At 39.8% G+C, this 20,927-nt stretch overlaps 1 protein-coding gene across 1 annotated transcript in view; it reads right to left on the bottom strand.

The window, feature by feature from the left end:
* Positions 1–20,927, bottom strand: part of LOC110954286 (cadherin-6-like) — a 111,127-nt gene that overhangs the window by 9,478 nt on the left and 80,722 nt on the right. Inside the window, exons 8-11 of the mRNA XM_022198759.2 lie at positions 15,149–15,285; positions 10,193–10,314; positions 4,256–4,373; positions 1,107–1,358 (exon numbers count right to left, since the gene is read on the bottom strand). Of these exons, the coding sequence (XP_022054451.2) occupies positions 1,107–1,358; positions 4,256–4,373; positions 10,193–10,314; positions 15,149–15,285 (629 nt within the window). The remainder of the gene's footprint in view (positions 1–1,106; positions 1,359–4,255; positions 4,374–10,192; positions 10,315–15,148; positions 15,286–20,927) is intronic.

The following is a 20,927-nucleotide window of genomic DNA, read 5'->3' as shown; positions in this document are numbered from 1 at the left end:
TGTTTACGACGCTGGGAGAATGGAACCTCTGCAGCGGCTTAGACAAAATATATCCTGAAACATACGTCTAATTATGTATTTAATTATTTTATACATGCTTATTGATGTTTTGAACTTTTAAAACTTCCTTCGTGTTGAAGCGTTTCACAGTAAATCACCAGTTTGTCTGTTTTGTATGACTCAGTAGGAAGATGCTGCTGGTATCTGAGTTCAGGATGTAGTGTTTTTATGCAGTTTTTCATCAAAAATAAAAGTCTAAGCTGTTTGGAATTCTAGTTAGCTTGTGAATACTAAGAATGAATTACTAGTTTAGTGAGCTGCTGCCCTGTGTTTTGGTTGATAAAGTTTTTTTGTATCTGTTATCCCCCCCCCAGTTTTGTCATACCACCTTCATTCATGGTTTGCTGCATCTGTTACCACCTTTAAAATAAATCCTGCACATCATTCAGGAATCCAGCACTGTTTCACTTACTTTTTCTTATCATCCAGTTACCCCAGACATCTGGGTCGTAGCAGAGCACTGCAATAACTCTAAATCCTACCAAGTCTATAGTTTTAGTCAAAATGTCTCATCCCATTTAATTTAAGATAAATTCACTTACCAAGAGAGATTTCAGCAAGATGGAGGGACTTGTTTTAAGATCATGCATCTCAAATATCATGTTAAGTCAAACAATGTTGAAATTATCTTGTTTTATATTGAATTTTACAAGAAAATTCAAAGCAAGTTTAAAACATCTCAAATTAGGAGGTTATATGAAAGCAAAAATCGATTATTGAGTGAAAAACTGCTACTTCTTTTAGCATGTCTGGCTTATTTTAAGACATCTAAGCTTGACAATCCCAGTAAAATAGATCTTAAAATAAGCTTCCCAGCTAATTTTAAGATCTCAGTGTTCTAAATATCACATCTTATTTCAATAAATCTTACCAAGCCATTTTCACTTGTTCTGTTGGCAGATTTTTTCACTTTTTTCAAGGTAAAACTTCCTTCAAATAAGTTATTTTTTCTTGTTTTGAGGGGGGCATTTTTTCCAGTGAGGAACTGTGAGAAAGTGACTTCATATGTGTCTCAGGTGGACTTTTGCACACGTCTCCCCACTTACTCAGCAGTATGATGGCACACAGGAGGATGGCAATCAGGGCTCCGGTGCTGAGGCCGGGCGAGCTGCTCAGAGCCTCGGCGCTGCACAGCTCCATGTTGCCCTCGCGGTCACACGTGCACACCTTCACAGTGAGGGTCCCGGTGCTGCTCTGCATGGGGTAGTCGCCGTCAGTGATCACCACGGGAACCAGGTAGACGCTCTGGTGCAGGCGGCTGTAGCTGGCGCGGCGAGTCAGGATGCCAGCGGTGTTATCTGAGTCAGAGAGGGTTCTGTTAGAAGATGATTACGGCACACCTGCAGAGCACAGAGCGTCTGACACTCCGTCACACTGCAGACGTGTGAATAAAAATCACTTCATCACCAGGAGAAATGTGGGTGCAACAAGGCATTAGTCGCTCATTCTGCCTCAGCATGGAGACAAAGCATGGGGATGAATCTGTTTAACTACTTGGGGCGAAGGAACTACGACACAGCAGATCAAGGAGTTTGAAAACTTTGGGTGTATTGCTTCAGAGCATACAGGCAGCCAATCATATCGCTGAAAAACTATTCCTAAAGAATGATGAGTTCAAGAAATATTTTCATATATTCCACTGTCAAATCTAATCATCTCAAATATCTTTTCGCTAATGGCTACAATAAAGATTTATGAGCATAACTGCCACAGATGATATATACTTTATAAAATGAAAGAGAACTGTTCAAATTCTTCCTTGTAAAGATTTAAAGAAGATATAAGACATACGATATAACTTGCTAATTAGTGAGTTTTATTGATGCTGACAGATGGCTTTAGTTACTTTATGGCAGGGCAAAACTAGCTCTTTTCAGTCTTAATGCTAAGCTAAACTTTTCTGCTGGCTTTAGTTACTTTATGGCAGGGTAAAACTAGCTCTTTTCAGTCTTAATGCTAAGCTAATCTTTTCTGCTGGCTTCAGTTATTTTACAGCAGGGTAAAACTAGCTCTTTTCAGTCTTAATGCTAAGCTAAACTTTTCTACTGGCTTCAGTTATTTTACAGCAGGGTAAAACTAGCTCTTTTCAGTCTTAATGCTAAGCTAATCTTTTCTACTGGCTTCAGTTATTTTACAGCAGGGTAAAACTAGCTCTTTTCAGTCTTAATGCTAAGCTAAACTTTTCTGCTGGCTTCAGTTATTTTACAGCAGGGTAAAACTAGCTCTTTTCAGTCTTAATGCTAAGCTAAACTTTTCTGCTGGCTTCAGTTATTTTACAGCAGGGTAAAACTAGCTCTTTTCAGTCTTAATGCTAAGCTAATCTTTTCTGCTGGCTTCAGTTATTTTACAGCAGGGTAAAACTAGCTCTTTTCAGTCTTAATGCTAAGCTAAACTTTTCTACTGGCTTCAGTTATTTTACAGCAGGGTAAAACTAGCTCTTTTCAGTCTTAATGCTAAGCTAATCTTTTCTACTGGCTTCAGTTATTTTACAGCAGGGTAAAACTAGCTCTTTTCAGTCTTAATGCTAAGCTAAACTTTTCTGCTGGCTTCAGTTATTTTACAGCAGGGTAAAACTAGCTCTTTTCAGTCTTAATGCTAAGCTAAACTTTTCTACTGGCTTCAGTTATTTTACAGCAGGGTAAAACTAGCTCTTTTCAGTCTTAATGCTTAGCTAAACTTTTCTGCTGGCTTCAGTTATTTTACGACAGGGTAAAACTAGCTCTTTTCAGTCTTAATGCTAAGCTAAACTTTTCTGCTGGCTTTAGTTATTTTACAACAGGGTAAAACTAGCTCTTTTCAGTCTTAATGCTAAGCTAATCTTTTCTGCTGGCTTTAGTTATTTTACAACAGGGTAAAACTCGCTCTTTTCAGTCTTAATGCTAAGCTAAACTTTTCTGCTGGCTTTAGTTATTTTACAACAGGGTAAAACTAGCTCTTTTCAGTCTTAATGCTAAGCTAAACTTTTCTGCTGGCTTTAGTTATTTTACAACAGGGTAAAACTAGCTCTTTTCAGTCTTAATGCTAAGCTAAACTTTTCTGCTGGCTTTAGTTATTTTACAACAGGGTAAAACTAGCTCTTTTCAGTCTTAATGCTAAGCTAATCTTTTCTGCTGGCTTTAGTTATTTTACAACAGGGTAAAACTAGCTCTTTTCAGTCTTAATGCTAAGCTAAACTTTTCTGCTGGCTTTAGGTTGTTAATTCAATAGAATACATCGATTTGCAGCAAACTTCTAACCTGTGGCCAAAAAGCAAATAGATTATTTTCAATAAAGCCCCTTGATAAGCAGCTTTGACAGAAATATTGACTTCTACTAAGTATGAGCTTTTCAGCTTTAAATGATAGCAAAAATATGTCTGAAGAATAAGTAGAATCAGCAGGAATTGTTCTATCTGCTTAAAGAGAGCAGTGCCAGCTTTGTACTTATGATGCTGTGGATAATGGTGGCTGCTTCTTATCCATCAATGCAGAAGACAGAAATGCCATTATATTCCAATGGAAATGTTGCTGATGCAGGCCACATTAGCTAAACGCCTTTCCTTATGTCTGTTTCACACAATTTAACCCTCCTGTTGTCCTCATTTACAGGCACCAAGGAATATTGTTTCCTTGTTGGAAAAAAAATCCAAAAATTCAGCAAAAAAAATCCCAAAATTTCTGAAAATTTTAAAAATCTTCAGGAAGAAAATTCCAATAATTCCTTCAAAGTTTTATTTTTTTAAAAATCCTCCAAAAAGCGCTATTTAAATACAACACAATACAACCTCCAAATTTGGCAATAAAATTCTTGTAATTTTCAAAAAAATGAGTAAAAATCTTCCAAAAAAATCCTAAAAATATCTAAAGTGATTCCATATACATATCAGTAAAACTTCTGATATTTTCTTTAAGAACATTCACATAAAAATTGACCAAAATCCAGTGAAATTTTCTGGATTTTGGTTGATTTTTATGTGAATGTTCTTAAGAAACATTTTGAACATTTCTTTTTTCCACCAAAAAGTGTTCAAAGATTTCCCAAAAATGTTGAAAATGTGGACATCAGAAGTTTCACTGTGAAAATATATATATTTTTTCCATATTTTCAAACTTTAATACAGGTCAGTTTTGACCCACAGGATGACACGAGGGTTAAATAATGAATGCAGCTGAAGTCTGGTTTCCAGCAGTCTGCCGCCCTGCGTTCGGCCGCCTACCTCCGTTGTCTCGGACGGTGAAGTTGCTGCGGTGGGGCACCTCAGGAGCGAGGCTGAAGAAGAACTTGTGTCCCGTCGACGGCTCATCGGCATCGATAGCGCTCACCGTCTTGATCCGCTGTCAGAGACACCAACATCCATTAGCATGAACATCCCAGTGGAGCGAATTAAGACGAGTCAATGAGTGGAGGAAGACTGGCAGGGTCAGAGCTTCCATTCATCGCTGTGTGCACTGTAAAGCTGCCAAACCAAGCAGCTTGGATGTCATCAGGATCACTGCTGTCTGCACTAAATACAGCATCAATATGTCTGCCCACAACACAACTCATAAAATGATATATTACACTGAAAAGGCATCGTAAACAGCTAGTAAACACCCTCCTCTTTCCTGCCATTATTCAGACCATGTTACTATTACAACTGTCAGCTGGAAATTATTATACAACCCTGTCAGAGATATATCCTTTCTGACATTCTGTGCTATTCTCATATTTCTGTTAAAATGCGACTAAATACCAGCTTCCTGCGGAGATTTGAGGAATGTAGCAGTATGACACAAAAGCAACGAATTTAGTCTTATTTTAGCAAAACAATGAGCGTTTGGATCACACTGAGCTCCTGAATTGACAGAGGATAAGTGGATTATTGTACGGCAGTGGCTTGAGAAGTTTCTGAGGGTGTTTTGATGCCGTTTTCCCACAGCGCTAACTTGTACCATTGGGATCCATTGTGGCCGACTGAAATCAAGCTGAGCACAGCTGCTGTCCTCTGTGTGGAAGCAGACGGCAAGGATTTTTACAACTATCTTTCATGTCTACGGCGGAGGAGGAGGAGGAGGGTGTCATACTCCAAAGGTAGATTCTGGGTGGGGAATCACTTTAAGCCAACAAAAGCTGACAACAGCTCGATGGAATCTCAACAGATTTCAGGGTGTTTGTTGGAATCAGACTCAGCATAATGTACACCGTGGGCTTCAGTTATCAAACAATAATAATAATATGACAGCAAAGAATCCAGTGTGTTTTCTGTGACTAAAGAAGGAAACATCAGAGGTGGGCGTTAATATTGATGCAAATACACCTTTGGAGATTAAGGATGGAAAATATGCTTTCAACCTACTCACCACTGTTGAATTAGGGGAGATTGTTGAAATAAAACATAGGCTAATGTTAAAATGTGTGTCTCAAATCTCACCTGACCTACCTAGGGCTGGACCCGAATATCCCAAATCTCAGAATATTCGTTTGCTACGGCGGTATCCGGATATTAATTTTGGTTCTCTAATACTTCGGCTCATCTCGGCTCCTCCATTCCTGTTTGGTACCACCCAAATGGCCGGGTGGCTGCAGACTCTGACGTCACGCTTCACTTCGTTGCATAAACACAAGACAAGATGCTGAAGACTTCCGCTGTTTGGGAATTCTTCAGTTTAACTGAAGACGAAATGAAGGCAGTGTGCAAAATTTGCATCCGGGAGACCAGAAGAATGGATCCAAATACTCAGGCGGGTCTCCTCTGGTCCGGGAGACCAGAAGAATGGATCAGAATATTCGGGCCGTCTCCGCCAACCCCCTCCCCTGGACGTTACAGGGCGGAACGAATATTCGGATATTCGTCTATAATAGGGCCCAAATATTTGGAGGCCAGAAACCACTGTTCAGACCAGCCCTAGACCAACCTTTAGAACTTTAAAATGTGACGCTCTGGACACATTCTGCCTCTGGTCACTACTTTTAGTACTGAACTTGAAGAATTTAAGCTCAAAAGGTCAGAGCAAGTCAGACAAAGTGTAAAAACCAACTCGCTGAAGTGCGCTTGTTGCAGCAAAATCAATGTCTGTACGTCTGCAGTGGATCCACTGGCTGTGTGGAGGAGCCGGCAGAGGAAAAACATCGGACTCGCAGTATATCCATCAGGTGGATGCAAACAGGGCTTCAAATAAATGACCAATGATGTGCAGAGACGCCACTATTTACAGTAGAAGGTAGGGACATGACACTGTTGGAGCCAAAACAACAGAAAATCAATGGATGCAGATCTAATATGGAAATAAATGCAGTGTAGGGGCTCTGGGTGAGTGATCCCTGAGGAGCTGTAGGTTCCTGTTATTTCTCTGACGGTATGTATTTTAACTACAGTCTTACTTAATTGAATGGGAGACACTGGTAGAGAGATTAAAGGCTTTAACAAAGATCAGTGCCAATAACACATACACACACACACACACACACACACACACACACACACACACACACACACACACACACACACACACACACACACACACACACACACACACACACACACACACTAAACAAATCCAGAGCCTGAGGGAGGCAGCGGAGGATATCCGTCGAACAAATACTGATGATTAACGCTGATGGACAGATGAAAGGGCAGAGGAATTAAAGGATGAAAGGATGGCAGGATGACAGGGACGCAAGGAGACCAATGGCAGCGCGCCACCACACCGGAGAACGTCAAGATGATGCTGGGTGTGCATGTGTGTGGCATCAGCACGGCTGCAGCTCATTTCGGTTTGAACCTGCGCGCGTGTCGTTTGTGCGTACAGATTTGTGTTTTTATCCCATTAACTGGTGCTTTACATTAGATGCGTCGTATACTTGTGTGCATTCGTGTGCGTTTGAAAGCTCCTGTCAGCGTCCATGACAGATTAGCACATCAGCCACCACAAAAGAAGAATCTGAGCGGTCTCCAGAAGCACGACCAATCAGCTTCTCAGCAGCGGTGTGTGTGTGTGTGTGTGTGTGTGCGCGCGTATATAAGCGTGCACACTTTAATCACATTAGTTGAATCCCATACTGTATGTGATAAATCATATCAAGTGGTATTACAGCGGTGTACAATTACTCTAAGTAGTGTTTAAAATACTCAAATCCAGTTTTTTGATGGATAAAATGATATCACGGGGTGTCAGAAAGTCAGAGCTGTTTCCTGTTAGACATTAAAGTCTATTACAAGCTCAGGTACACTAATTAAAAACTACTGCTACTGCAAAATACACCTGTGTGGTTTTTAACCCTTGTGTCGTCCTGCGGTTCAAATTAACCCGGTTAAAGTTTGAAAATGTGGAAAAAAATATTTTCACAGTGAAATTTCTGATGTCCACATTTTTCATCATTTCTGGGGAATTTTTGAGCAATTTCTGGTGGGAAAAAAGAAAGAACATTGACATAAAAATCAACCAAAATCCAGCAAATTTTGCTGGATTTTGGTTGATTTTTATGTGAATGTTCTTAAAGAAAATATTAGAAGTTTTACTTCCTGCAGACCGCCACTTTTTACTTCATTTAATGTCCTTTAAACAGCACAAGTTTCATTTCTCTTTGTGGTTCATTAGCAGTTTTTATCGACACAAAAATCCACACGCGAAGTGCATTTAGTGTTTTTTTTTATGGAATCGCTTTAAATATTTTTAGGATTTTTTTGGGAAGATTTTTACTCACTTTTTGGAAAATATTTACAAGAATGTTATTGCCACATTTGAGGGATTTTTTTAAATAAAACTTATAAGGGAAACTTTTGAGGAATTATTGTGATTTTCTTCCTGAAGGTTTTGCAAATTTTCAGAAATTTGGAGATTTTTTGGGGGATTTTTTTTCCAGACAAGGACACGATATTTTTTGATGCCCATAAATGAGGACAACAACAGGAGGGTTAATGGGGAAAAAAGTTCAAGGAAGACGTGTTTCACTGATCAAACGCAGCACCAGGGTCGCTCCTGTTGTGATGGCTGATTCCACATGAATCCTGTTCATAAAAGGGGATTAGCAGCTCGGTTTAGCCTCATGCACTCTGACTGTCCTGTAAGTGACTCATAAAAGTACAACAGCTCCAGCACCACCTGCTCCGTCGGGCCGCAGAGCTGGAAGTCATCCCACTCTGAAACCACGTCACAGAGCAGCAGAGTACACATACGGACTATTTTATAATCTGATTTTAGTGTTTTAAAGCGGTATTTATGCTGTGAACAACTAAGTGTTGTATGCCTTCTGCTATGATCGGCTTTTTACTGCTTTAAACAGAGAACTTAAGCCGGGATTTAAATTCACTTTGTTTAACTTGGACTCGTTTCCTGCTGGCAATAATTCAAGTTTAGTCACAGTGAGGAAAAAAAACACTACAATTCAAATTTAGAGGCTTTTTAGAGTGAAAGCTTCTATTATATAGCGATAAAAGCATCTGGGTCTCATGTCTTCAGTATTTCATGGTCATTTTCCTGCAGCTGGGGTCATCAAGTTCATAGTTTTGTCCACAGTTTGCATCAGTTATAAAAACACTGCACTCATCAGCCGTGGCACTGCTGACCCACAGATCAGCAAACAGCAGCAGTGTGATGACGAGGCGGCCTGCAAACAAGCCAACAGTTTATCAGGATTATTTCGCCCACTTTATTTGGAGGTCAAACTGGAAATGAGCGTCCTTGAAACGTTGCTGGAAATCTGTGTGAATGGAGAAGCTGTAATAAAGACAGCTGGCCGGATGGAAATAAAGGGTGATTATTCCAGCGTTTGCCTTCATTTTCTGTCTGTACGAGATGATTCGGTTAAACCCGTCTCATTATTTAAAGGCTTGTTCTTTAGAGCTAAATGTTTATAGACCTAACAGAAACTGAAATGACAACAAAAACCTTTTCATTCTGTGATGCTGCTCCCCCAACAAAACACCACGCAGGTCTGCAGTTGTTCTCTTGAAATCAAAAAGGCAGACAGGAAATATGTTGTTGGGTGGAGCTGAACCAGGAAAGTTCTATGTTTGATGTGCTGTGACCGTCTGATTACAAGAGAACTTCCCTCAAGTGCTTCCTAAAGTGACTTACTCAACAGGCTAACGTGCACGATGCCGGCGCTGTGCTGATTGCTGTGATGGAGGACTTTAATTAACTGTTTTTGTAGCAGGAACACTCTCAAATGAAAACTGCTTGTGCTCCCAATCAATAGCTTCAACGCTGGCCAAACATCCAGAGCTGCAGCAGGAAATTACTCACAGAGCCAGGCCTATTTTAGCGTCTTTAAGTTGGTGTTCGTGTTTCTTGTACAGGATTATTATGCTAGTTTAGAATCTAATGTACTTTTTGTCTCACGGCGCTGCCTTGTCCTGTTCCACCCGGTGGTCTGTCTATCATTCTCCCCACGGAGAGTCCCTGCTGGCTGAGGTGAAGTAATAATTAGCAGCTTCTCTGCGTATCCTCAGCAGCCGCTATAATATTCATCAGGTGATTGCCGAGGAAATAACCAGTTTAAAACAGGAATTAATGAAATTACTGCTTTTTTTCTCACTGTGGTTTCATTTGTTTTTTCCACAGTCACAAAGGCCTGCAGTGAGCCTCTGTTAAGACCCAAGGTTAAAAAATATATTGAATTGTATAAGCCTCCTCACTCTTTTTTATTAGCAGTGAAAAATGTACAAAATATTCAGGTAGCAGTTTGAGCCGACACTGACCTTTGATTCTGGCTGCTTGAAATGACAACCATCGCCAGCGGCGGGTTTTATCAGCTGTAATGTCAATTTTCTGCAAGCCAGCGTCTGCACTCGGCCAAAGATTGTTTGTTTGAGAAAGAAACAGAACTTTGTAACCTCACTGCAGCAGAGAGTGGACTGTGGGCGACTAACAGGGTGCGGCTCAGAATCCTCCATCTTATTTCAAACCAATTATCTTTGTATGAAAAACTCCGCTGTGCTAAAGCTAGCAGGCTCAGATGTCTCTCTAATCAACACTTTATAATTTCTTCTCTTCAGCTTGTCTTTGGTGTTCAGCTGAGTGTGAACATTAATTATGCCACCACTCAACAAAGACAGTGTCTCCACCTTTGCAGCCAGAAAAAGTCTAACGGTTTAGATTGGCTCTAACCTGAAGGACATCAGTCCTGTACATTGTACATCATGTGATAAGACGAGCTGACAAAGCTTTCGTACCTGTCCAGCCTTGGTTTTCTCGCAGACAAAAGTCTCATACGTGTCGGCGAATGTGGGAGCGTTGTCATTGATGTCCAGCAGGCGGATGTAGACGGGAACATGGCTGCTCTGACGAGGATTACCTGAAGGAAAAACAAGAAAAATGCAGAAACTTAACACCACGTTTCACGATCACAGCCTCCAGCTATCCGGTGTAATATCTGCTGTTCTGCTAAAAGCTCCCACTGCCTTGCTTAAGGGCGGCTCGTCAGCAGCACATGGGGGACGGAAGTTAAGAAGGCGAGTCGTCCACTTTCCTCAGATACATTTTCTGCCTCTTTAACCTCTGAGCTCACACATAAACAGAAGACTTGGAGTACGAAAACATGAAAGAAAAGAAAATAGGTTTTCAAGATAGAACACTTAAAAATTGCCCATATTTTTCCTTAAAGCCCATGTCCAAGCAGCCAGTCCTGCCATTTTCACAGCATGTCGCGGCTGAAGTGGGGAAACCAATCAGGCTTCCATTTCACACTCACGCTGGAGTCAAATTGTTTGTGGAAGATGAGGTTATTTCATGTTAATTAAAGCTGAAACCTTAAAAAAATTAATAATTTAATAAAAACCAAACAAAACAGTTCCTTTTTCTGTATTTTTTCCCTTTAAAACAGGCTTCAGTGTTCTCTCATTGTTTACTGAGAATCATCAATGTCCAGCAGCAACACTTAGCAGCACAGCGTGACCGGAAACCACTTCTTCCACTTTAATGAGGAGGAGAACGGCACAGATTGGTCACTCTGCTTGGTCTCCATGGTCACAGTGATTTCATGACAGAGAACATCTGAGCTGTGGAGTTAACCCTCCTGTTGTCCTCTTTTATGGACACCAAAAAATATTGTTTTCTTTGTCTGAAAAAAAATCCAAAAATTCAACAAAAAAAGTTCCCCAAAATTCCTGAAAATTTGCAAAACCTTCAGGAAGAAAATTCCAATAATTTCTTCAAAGTTTCCCTTAAAAGTTTTATTTAAAAAAATCCCCCAAATGTGGTAAGAAAATATTTTCAAAAAAATGAGTAAAAATCTTCCAAAAAATCCTAAAAGTATCTAAAGTGATTCCATATATATCAGTGAAACTTCTCATATTTTCTTTAAGAACATTCACATAAAAATCAACCAAAATCCAGAGAAATTTGCTGGATTTTGGTTGATTTTTTTGTGAATGTTCTTCAGAAACATTTTTAACATTTCTTTTTTTCCACCAAAAAATATTCAAAGATTTCCCCAAAATGTTGAAAATGTGGACATCAGAAGTTTCACTGTGAAAATAAATATTTTTTCCATATTTTCAAACTTTAAAACGGGTTGGTTTGACCCGCAGGATGACATGAGGGTTAAAACAACGAACAAGAACCTCGATCAGCGGTTACGTACACGTAATTTTAGCCGTTTGCCTGTTTCCTGTACATGGAGCTGCATTAGAAGTAAAACTAGAGAAGTCTCCGGAGTCCCACTGATTTGATTTCTTTCTCTTCTCTTTTTGCTGCTGGGGATGTCAAATCTGCACATTCCCTTCTACGGACACATTATTTGTTAAGGCTGAAGCTAAAGCGATAACAGAAACCCAGTGGAGTTCTGTACATTGATTTGTTTTCTGCTATGTGCAACTAATGCATCCTGCTAACAAATGCTGTGCGTGTCTGATTCCTCAGTGCCATAAAGCTCCGTTGTGGATGAACTCGGTTACTTTTCTTCATTACTGTGAACACACAGTGCAGATTATGTCGTCTCAGCCCCACTTACACCATCCCACAGCTGCAAACACTCACTTGTGAAGCAAATGTGTAATAATGTGCTGCCGTAAACAGTGCACAGTAAATATGCTATTTTCTCCTCCTTAAGTAATGTGCCATTAACACAACAGTGGCAAATCACCTAAAAAATACTAACTACACACAGTTTCTTAAATTGCTTGTGTTTAGCTTAGCCGTTTAAGGACATAAAGCAGTTTTTAATAAAGAAATATCCCAGAAAATGACACGTGGATTCAAACACCATTTACTACATTTAATAATGACTAAGCTTCTCTCATGTTTATTACAAGAACAAAACTGACAAATTGTGTTTAAACTGTAAATTTAAATAAATGTGATATGAAAACACATCAAATCTGTGCATCATATGTGGACAGCTGTAGTTTGTTTTTGCTGTTGCTCAACTGATTTTTTGTCCCAGGTTTTGAACAAAGACTGTATATATAGTGGACATAGCATCTGGCTCCAGAATTGAAGCCCACCCAGAAGTGTCAAAAACTTGCAATATCACGCCGTCCGCTAGGGTTGGCTCCAAAAAGCTTTTTCTCCATAGACCCCAATTCATTTTGGGAAAAAATAACATTTGATAGACTGATGTTCTACAGCTCAGGATTTTTTTCCCGTTAGTTTTCATGGTCAAAATGAGAGATCAGGTGGCCGATCTTAAAATAAATCATTACTGAATTTTAAATAAATCGTCAAAGTTGGCGGAGCCAGGGGGCGTGGCTATACTTGATAGACAGCAACAGAAGCCTCTGTGGTAAAATGTGGGCGGGATAAGAGAGTCCTCAGCCAATCCTGCCCCTAGTTGCTCTCTGGTCCAGCCTGTTTGATGACGCTTTTTACGTCACTGGCTCCAGAAAATCCAAAACGGCGACCAGGAAGTAGCAAAATCCGGGCTTCATTTTCTCGGCGTTGAAACCAACGTGTGACGTCACGGTTAGTTCACACCTGGTTTTGAAGAGCTACATCCCTGTTTTGAATGAACTGTGTGCATCCTTGTGACAGCAGGTCTGACAGATTGTCCCTATCACAACGTACTGTGGTTCCTTCTCTGTGAGCACTACAGTTGTTCTGCACATTCAAAGAGCTAGAGCAGACACAACAACCAGAAATGTCCTCGCTGTCAGAAAACCTTAAAGAGGTCCACGGGACCCTCGTATCCTCACGTTTAGGTGTGAAGGTGGCTCAGTCAGTGGAGCAGTCAGTGTTAGCCCTACTGTTGCTCTCATAATTCTAGGTTCTCTTTGTCAGGTTATTTCGCTGCTGGGAGACGTTTACATTCAACGTTCTCTGCCAGCAAAGCTTGAAGACATCTGGTGAGGCGGTATAAAAAGCAAAGTGCTTATTGGCAGCAGGATGATTGGGTCAAATGCAGCACTTTCACTAAGGAGTCTGACACAGTTTGAGTCCTGCGTCAGGCAATCAGTCTTATTTTTAGACCTGCTCAGCTGTTTATAGGTTACTGGAAAAAAAATCCTTTAGGTCTGAGTTGCAGCTTGGTGATGTTCATGCAAAAAGCTATGAGGTTAGGACAGGACTGGCTGAAATGCATCTTTTACCGTTAACCGTGTGTTAGAGCAAGGGTGTCCAACATGAGGCCCGTGGTCCAAAAGTGGTCCTCCAGAGGGTCCAATCAGGTCCTCAAAGTGTAAAAACTACAGAGAAGACATTAACTGCAGATTGTACCACAACAAGTTGCTTGGATCAGAAAGTAAAATACTAGATTGTTCATTTGTTATTTTGTGTCTCATATTTATAATATTGTCTTGTTTTTGTTATTTTTTGTCAGACTTTTGTCGTTTATCTCATGTTTTTCTCGTTCTATATCTCACTTGTGCTTTTTCTCTTATTTTTGTCGTTTTGTGTTTTGCTTTATTCATTGTTTTGTGTTTTTTATCATCTCGCTTGTGTTATTTGTCTACTTTTTGGTCGCTTTGTTTCTTTTTTTGCCATTTTTTTGTCTCGTTTGTGTCATTTTTATCATTTCTCGTCTTGCTATTCTCTACTTTTTGTCGCTTCATAACTTTTTTTGTATAATTTTTTGTCTATTTGTGTTCATGTTTCATGTCGTTTGTCTCACTTTTTGTCATTTTGTTTCTCGCTGTTGTCATTTTGTGTCTCATTTTTGTAATATTTTGCTTTGTTTTATTTGTTTTTTGTCTGACTTTTGTCGTTTTGATCATACAGTAAATCCTCTCTGGTTCAGGTCCAGGTGAATAAATGTTGTGTTCCTTTGTAGACACTCTGTGATCTGGAAGTCGTGATGTGGAAATGATAAACTGAGGATGAATGCTGATGGAACTGAACTTATTTATCTTTAGAAATTTCAGGTTGGTCATGATGTTTAGTAAAAAGTTAATTCCTTAAATGTGAACATTTTCTGAATGTACTTTCTGACACTAAAACAAAGGAACCATTAGGAGTTGTGGTTATTTATGGTTAATTATGTTGTGGTTTTACTGGTTTTACTGGAGATCAGACTAGACTGAATGAGGAACCTGGACTAAGATGAGTTTGACTGCCTGTGTTAAGGCTTTTAAGACAAACTTCTACTGTGCATTTGATTCCTCAGAATTCACCACAAGTCATCATTGAAAGTTTTTCTCCTCCATGTTTGGAAGATGCTCCCTGTGGTTTTGCCCAATTTAACGCTTCATACTGTGCTTCAATATGGATCACTGACTGATGGACAGATGCTGTTTTTCACAGTGTTCTTCTGGAGTGGATCAGACAAGTGTTCTACTCAGACATTTTATCAAGCTTCAGACAGACTGTTTCCTCAGTTGATAAAGGAAATGTATAACGTGTTCATATCCAGGTCTGTGGAGCAGACACTCATCAGAAGGCGCTTATTTCTTGAAAAAATAAAATTTCTGTCCTATCCTATCGCTGATCCACAAAACCAAATCCTACTCAGAATCTTCACAAAAGGCATATTTTAAAATCTAAAGTATCTCCACGGTCAGACCATTAGAGGCCAGAACTAGTGTTTGTGGGGAACTCAACCTAAATCACTTCCCCCTCAGCCAGTCTCTAAATTTAGTGGAATAACACTGGTCATTGAACTCCCTGCATGAAAAGTGGCTGTGAATGATCCAGACATGCTGACTGGCTCCATACGTATGTTCTCCACATCGATATACCGCCGGCCCAGCTGGACTTACTGTACTCGGTGGCGATGATGGTGATGTTATGCCAGGCAGCCTCCTCTCGGTCCAGGCTTCTGAGCAGGAACACGGATCCATTCCCCGGATGGATCTGGAACACGTGGTCCATGTCCGTGCGACGGTCGATAGAATACCTGCAACAAGTCAGACAGCGGGAGGGTGAGAAGGGCTAAGTTAAGCCAGCGGGGGGGGGTGAACTCCAGCAGCCCCACCAGGGAGTCTCTGCAGCAGGGAGAGGAATTGATTTCTCTCAATCTATGATGGAGGGGAGCGCATGGTGATAGAGACAGGATAAAAGTGATGTGGTGCACTGAGGAGCCGCTGTAGACGTGTTTAAGTCTTTAAAGCCGTTGAAGGGACAATGTGAGCTCATAAACTTTGCATTGCTTTGGGCCTGAGCTGCTGCGTGAAGCGGTTTGGGTTCCCACAGGAGTCTGTGGGTTAAAACGTGCTGCTGTACCTGTGGCCAGATGAAACAAAAGAGCACAAAGGTTTCTAGATGTACCAGCTACAGAAATACCTGCATGACAGCCTGTGAACCTGTGAGTTATAATAACATGCTGTTTTTGCCATAGCAACAAAAATGCATGAAAAAGTATCTTAATTAACCTTTGTCTTTGCTAAAACTGGCCCACGATAAACAAATTAAATGTAGGTAATCAAAAATGCTACCACTTTCTCTCCCAAACGTTTGTGCCCTGAATAATGAGCCTGTGCTGCTTTTGTTCAACCTATAAATAATCAGTAATGTGTGGTGGTAAATGAGAATTATTCATTTCTGTCTTTCTTTTTGTATTTTTGTCAGAGCCGGGCTCCCTGTATCCCCGAATTCAATCTTCATGCTAAGCTACATAGGCTAACCTTGTTCTAACTGCAGTTTGTTATTGATCCCCTTATGTCAGTCGCTGAAATGTTCAATGACATATTTAAGGTACTGGATTTCAGCATGAATTGTCTCGTTGGCCTTCATTGAGATGAAAAATGAAAATGCACAAATGCACCAACAGTCTAGGAGGGGAAAGGACGAAGAACGTTGAAAACTAGCAGCATGCTCCTTCATTTTAACGGGATCACTACTTTAGCATTAATGCTAGTTATGGCTGTGACAAAACAACTCCACAGCATCGCACAGTCCTGCCTCAGAGTGCTGCAGACCTCCTCGTTTTGTTGAAACTAAACTCGCTCTTCTAAGCAACACCTGAACAGAGATGCACCTGAGAACAGACCTCGTTGTATTTTGTGAATGTGGGGCTGCTTATGGTCTGATCACCTGGTTATAAGAGTTCACACACACACACACAGGGCGTTTGTTGTCCATAAAACAATGAGAATTACACATACATTAGGCTGAATCCACTCTAAACCGCCCGGTAACGTCTGACCGGTGGGGGGGCAAATATTCGGATACCAAAAGTAATATCCGGATACCGCCATAGCGAACGAATATTCGGATATTTGGATATTCGGGTCCAGCCCTACTCTAAACATATTTATGCACTTTTTCCTGATGTCTGAAGTACAGCACCCTCCATACTTATTTTCTCCCCTGGTTAAGATGTGTTCTTTAGCTTCTAATAAATTCATTTTTTTCCTAAGTAATATAGGACCACAGTGACAAAAAGAGGAAAATCCAACCATTAATTAAAGTGCATTTATTCAGTGGGGGGAAAAAAATCACACACTAAGAAATAATTCTTTTACATCAAATCATGTGTGCCACAATTATTAGCACCCCTGATGTTTGTACAACCCCCTTCTGCCAACAAAACAGCACCTAATCTTCTCCTATAATATATTTTTCTACAATTTTCAGTGAGAGTATACGTCTGCAATAAAAATTGAATTTATTTGAAGGCTTTTCAACACATCTTAACCATCGGTGCCAATAATTATGGAGCGCGCTGTACATTCTAAACCAAAAGATGTGGCACAAACTTTAAATCTGTGAGGCTGATATTCAAAGCAGCAGAATCAGATAATTGTGGAAGCTGCAGCATTCTGTCCTCTCTTCCTATTCACTCCCACTGTAGCCTGCTCCAAACATCACAGCCACTTGAAAAAATCTTCCCACTGTCTACGGACTGCTCACAGAGCGTTCTCTATTTTTGAACTAGTTGCTGAATGCAGCTATTCACACCTTCAAAGCACTCCACAGATAATAGGAGTGAGATGCCTTTGCCTCAGTCTTTTTTTGCCTGCCTGTCAAAGCGGAGGCAAACTGCTCTGTGAACAGGAAGTGCACGTTGTAGCGTATGTGAGCGTCTGCAGCGTCTGGATCAAGCCTGGTGTCGCTATCCGCTCAGCATCAAACCGCTATCAGTTCATTATGTATCTTTCAATCCTCATTATTGTTTTTGCATAAAGAGATATTTGAATGTAAAACAGAAACACTGCCTCAGTACACGCAGGCTTGATCATAATTAGAAAGCACTCAACAGTAAAATAATAGTTCCCTGACACAATGTGGATGGATGATACGGCCTCGTACGCAAATGCACAAACACAAGAATAATGGGAACTGTGTGTGAGTGTGTGTGTGTGTGTGTGTGTGTGCGTGGCCCCTTGTGACACATCATTTTAAGAGCACTCCATGGTTCCATGCTTGTTTTAATTGGAATATGCTCCTCATCAGTTTGCCTGCTTTAAATGGAGACACATGACGGTCCAGCTCCAGCCTCCAGCCGCGCTCCGTCCTTCCTCACACACTTGAACATACAAACTGCTGTCATCACGCTCATTCCCGTCCAGCTAATCCGAAAGTTTTCTGTGCTTACTCTCGATCACTTTCTACAGTCTTACGTTTTAACTCAAATTACCGGCTGAGATGAGGGAAGCTCCAACATGCTACAGAGCCGTTCCTCTCTGCTCACTACCTGCAGTAAAAAGAGCAGATTTCTGAAGGCGTTTTATTTTGAAAACGTCACAATATTCCCTGGACGATCTGACGCCGTGTGAGTGATGGGCAATTACTAACAAGAGAGCAACAGAGCTCAAACTGTCCTAATACGGCGCATCAATAATGAACAGCACCGCAGTAAGGCAGGGGGTTTAAATATAGCTTCCAGCACACGTTTCTGCTGCGTACGCACTCAGCAGTTTAACACAGCTGTACAGTCCACAGACGGCTTAGTTTGGAACAGTGATTGCTGTGCCACCTATTGTTCAACCTGCTAATCTTTATTCACTTATTTTCTTTATGTCCAGACTCACACTTTTAGGAGCACTGAGGTTCATTTGAAGTCAGATGTTTGTGTGGTTCTGCTGCGATTTCTACACAGCAGAACACAACGGTTTTCCTGTTTAAACCCTTCTGTTGTCCTCATTTATGGCACTAAAAGATATCGCTTCCTTGTCTGAAAAAATCCACAAATTCAGCAAAAAAAAATTCCCCAAATTTCTGAAACTTTGCAAAACCTTCAGGAAGAAAATTCCAAAAATTCCTTCAAAGTTTTATTTTTTAAAAAAACCCCAAGTTTGGTAAGAAAATTTTTGTAAATATTTTCAAAAAATGAGTAAAAATCTTCCAAAAATCCTAAAAAATATCTAAAGTGATTTCATATATATCAGTAAAACTTTTAATATTTTCTTTAAGAACATTCACATAAAAAATCAACCAAAATCCAGTGAAATTCACTGGATTTTGGTTGATTTTTATGTCAATGTTCTTAAGAAATATTTTTTTAGCATTTCTTTTTTCCACCAAAAATGTTCAAAGATTTCCCTAAAACTTTGAAAATGTGGACAACAGAAGTTTAACTGTGAAAATATATTTTTTTCTTCACATTTTTAAACTTTAAAACGGGTCAGTTTGACCTGCAGGACGACACCAGGGTTAAATCTAATACGAGGAATGGCTCCTTTATAGTCCAAAACAGAACTAAATTAGTGAAAAATATTGCTTCTGTATACATTTTTGTAAGCAGAGTTCCATTTAATTAAAAATAAATAACTGAAATGCATAAAAACGCCATTGAGAAACTCTAACAATGCTTCACTCGTGTCCATCTTCTGTGTTTGACTGACAGGCTGAGGTCTGATGGAGGCAGGACACACACAAAACACAAACTGCGTCCTGGAACAAGCTAATTGTGTATTAGAAGCAGGCAGACTATGAGCACTGTGTCACATCTAAACCGGCTGCTGCTGCTGATGCCGTTTCATGTGCTGCATCTGACCATCCTTTATGTCCAACCTTCAAACCGAGGCACCAGCAGCGCGCTCTTCTTTGCTGGATGCTTGTTTGATCGCTTATTCACCAAGCTAAGAAGTAGGACGAGACAAGGCTTTATTTGTAAGAGAGAGACATTCATTAAACATCTAATGAAAGTTGTTTTTGTTCAGATCCGTGCGGAATGAGAGGCTGCTGTTAGTATGAGTGAGTATCTGCCAATAATAGAACAGTGGAATTAAGTGGCACTGAAAAATGCACGACTTTTCACGATTACAAAGTGCGGCAGAGAACACCTTCCCCACTGACGGATCCACGGAGGATTCACCTGTTTTTGTCTAAATTTATCTGCATGCTGGAAACTGGGGGGAGGTTTTTATGCTTAGGCTCAATCCTGCCAGAAATACAGTAAAGCTGCCACAGCAGCTGTGACATACTGAGACCACATTTTTATTTATAATTTATCTTTTTTTTCTAAATTGGAAAATATATTCAAACATTCAACAGGCCCCATCTGGCTGCTCTGCTGTTACCGGCTATGACACGAAGATTCTTCCTCCTCTGTAACAGCAAAAATAATGGTGTTTAGTCATCATTTAAATAATAAATGCACTGTGTTTACAAGATAGTACCAATTAAATCCACCAGAAAAACCAAAGCACAGAGTGTAGCTGACAGAAGTTTCGGTTTGTATTAAATAAAAGCTGGACTTTGAGTCCGGTGAGACTAAAACAAGCATGAAAATCCAAAACTGTGTCCTACAAGAACCTCAATGAAGCTGCTGCACTGCAAAAACTCCAAGTCTTACCAAGTGTATTTGTCCTATTTTTAGTCTAAATGTCTCATCCCACTTCATTTAAGATAAATTCTCTTAACAGGTGACATTTCAGCAGATGGAGGGACCTGTTTTAAGGCAACGCATCTTAAATATCTTGTTAAGTCAAACAATCTTAAAAGAATCTTCTTTTAACCCTCATGTCATCCTGCGGGTCAAATTAACCCGTTTAAAGTTTAAAAAGGTAAAAATAATTATAGATTTTTCCAGAGAAAATGTCCACATTTTCAAAAATTTTTTGGAAAATCTTTTGTACATTTTTTAGTGCAAAACAGAAATGTTAAAAAAATGTTTCTTTAAGAACATTTGCATGAAAATCAACCAAAATCCAGTGAAATTACGAGAAGATATTAAAAGTTTTACTGATATTTATGGAATCACTTTAGATATTTTTTGGATTTTTTGGAAGATTTTTACTCTTTTTGATTTTTTGAATTTTTGATTTTTATTTCTTGTCAAATTTGGGGATTTATTTTTTTAAAAAATAAAATTTTTAAGGAAAACTTTAAAGGATTTTTCTTCCTGAAGATTTTGCAAATTTTTATAAATTTGGGGAATTTTTCTGCTGAATTTCTGGATTTTTTCGGACAAGGCAACAATATTTTTTGGTGCCATAAATGAGGACAACAGGAGGGTTAAGACACCTAAGCTTGACAATCCTGGTAAAATAAAGCTTGAAATAAGTTTTCCTAGCCAATTTGAAGATCTCAATATTCTAAATATCACATCTTATTTCAAGAACTCTTACCAAGCCATTTTTCACTTGTTCTGTT

This window comes from Acanthochromis polyacanthus, chromosome 9 (assembly GCF_021347895.1).
Source record: "Acanthochromis polyacanthus isolate Apoly-LR-REF ecotype Palm Island chromosome 9, KAUST_Apoly_ChrSc, whole genome shotgun sequence".
Taxonomy (NCBI): domain Eukaryota; kingdom Metazoa; phylum Chordata; class Actinopteri; family Pomacentridae; genus Acanthochromis; species Acanthochromis polyacanthus.
Note: the sequence above shows the minus strand (reverse complement) of the source record. Positions and strands in the feature narration are given on the sequence as shown.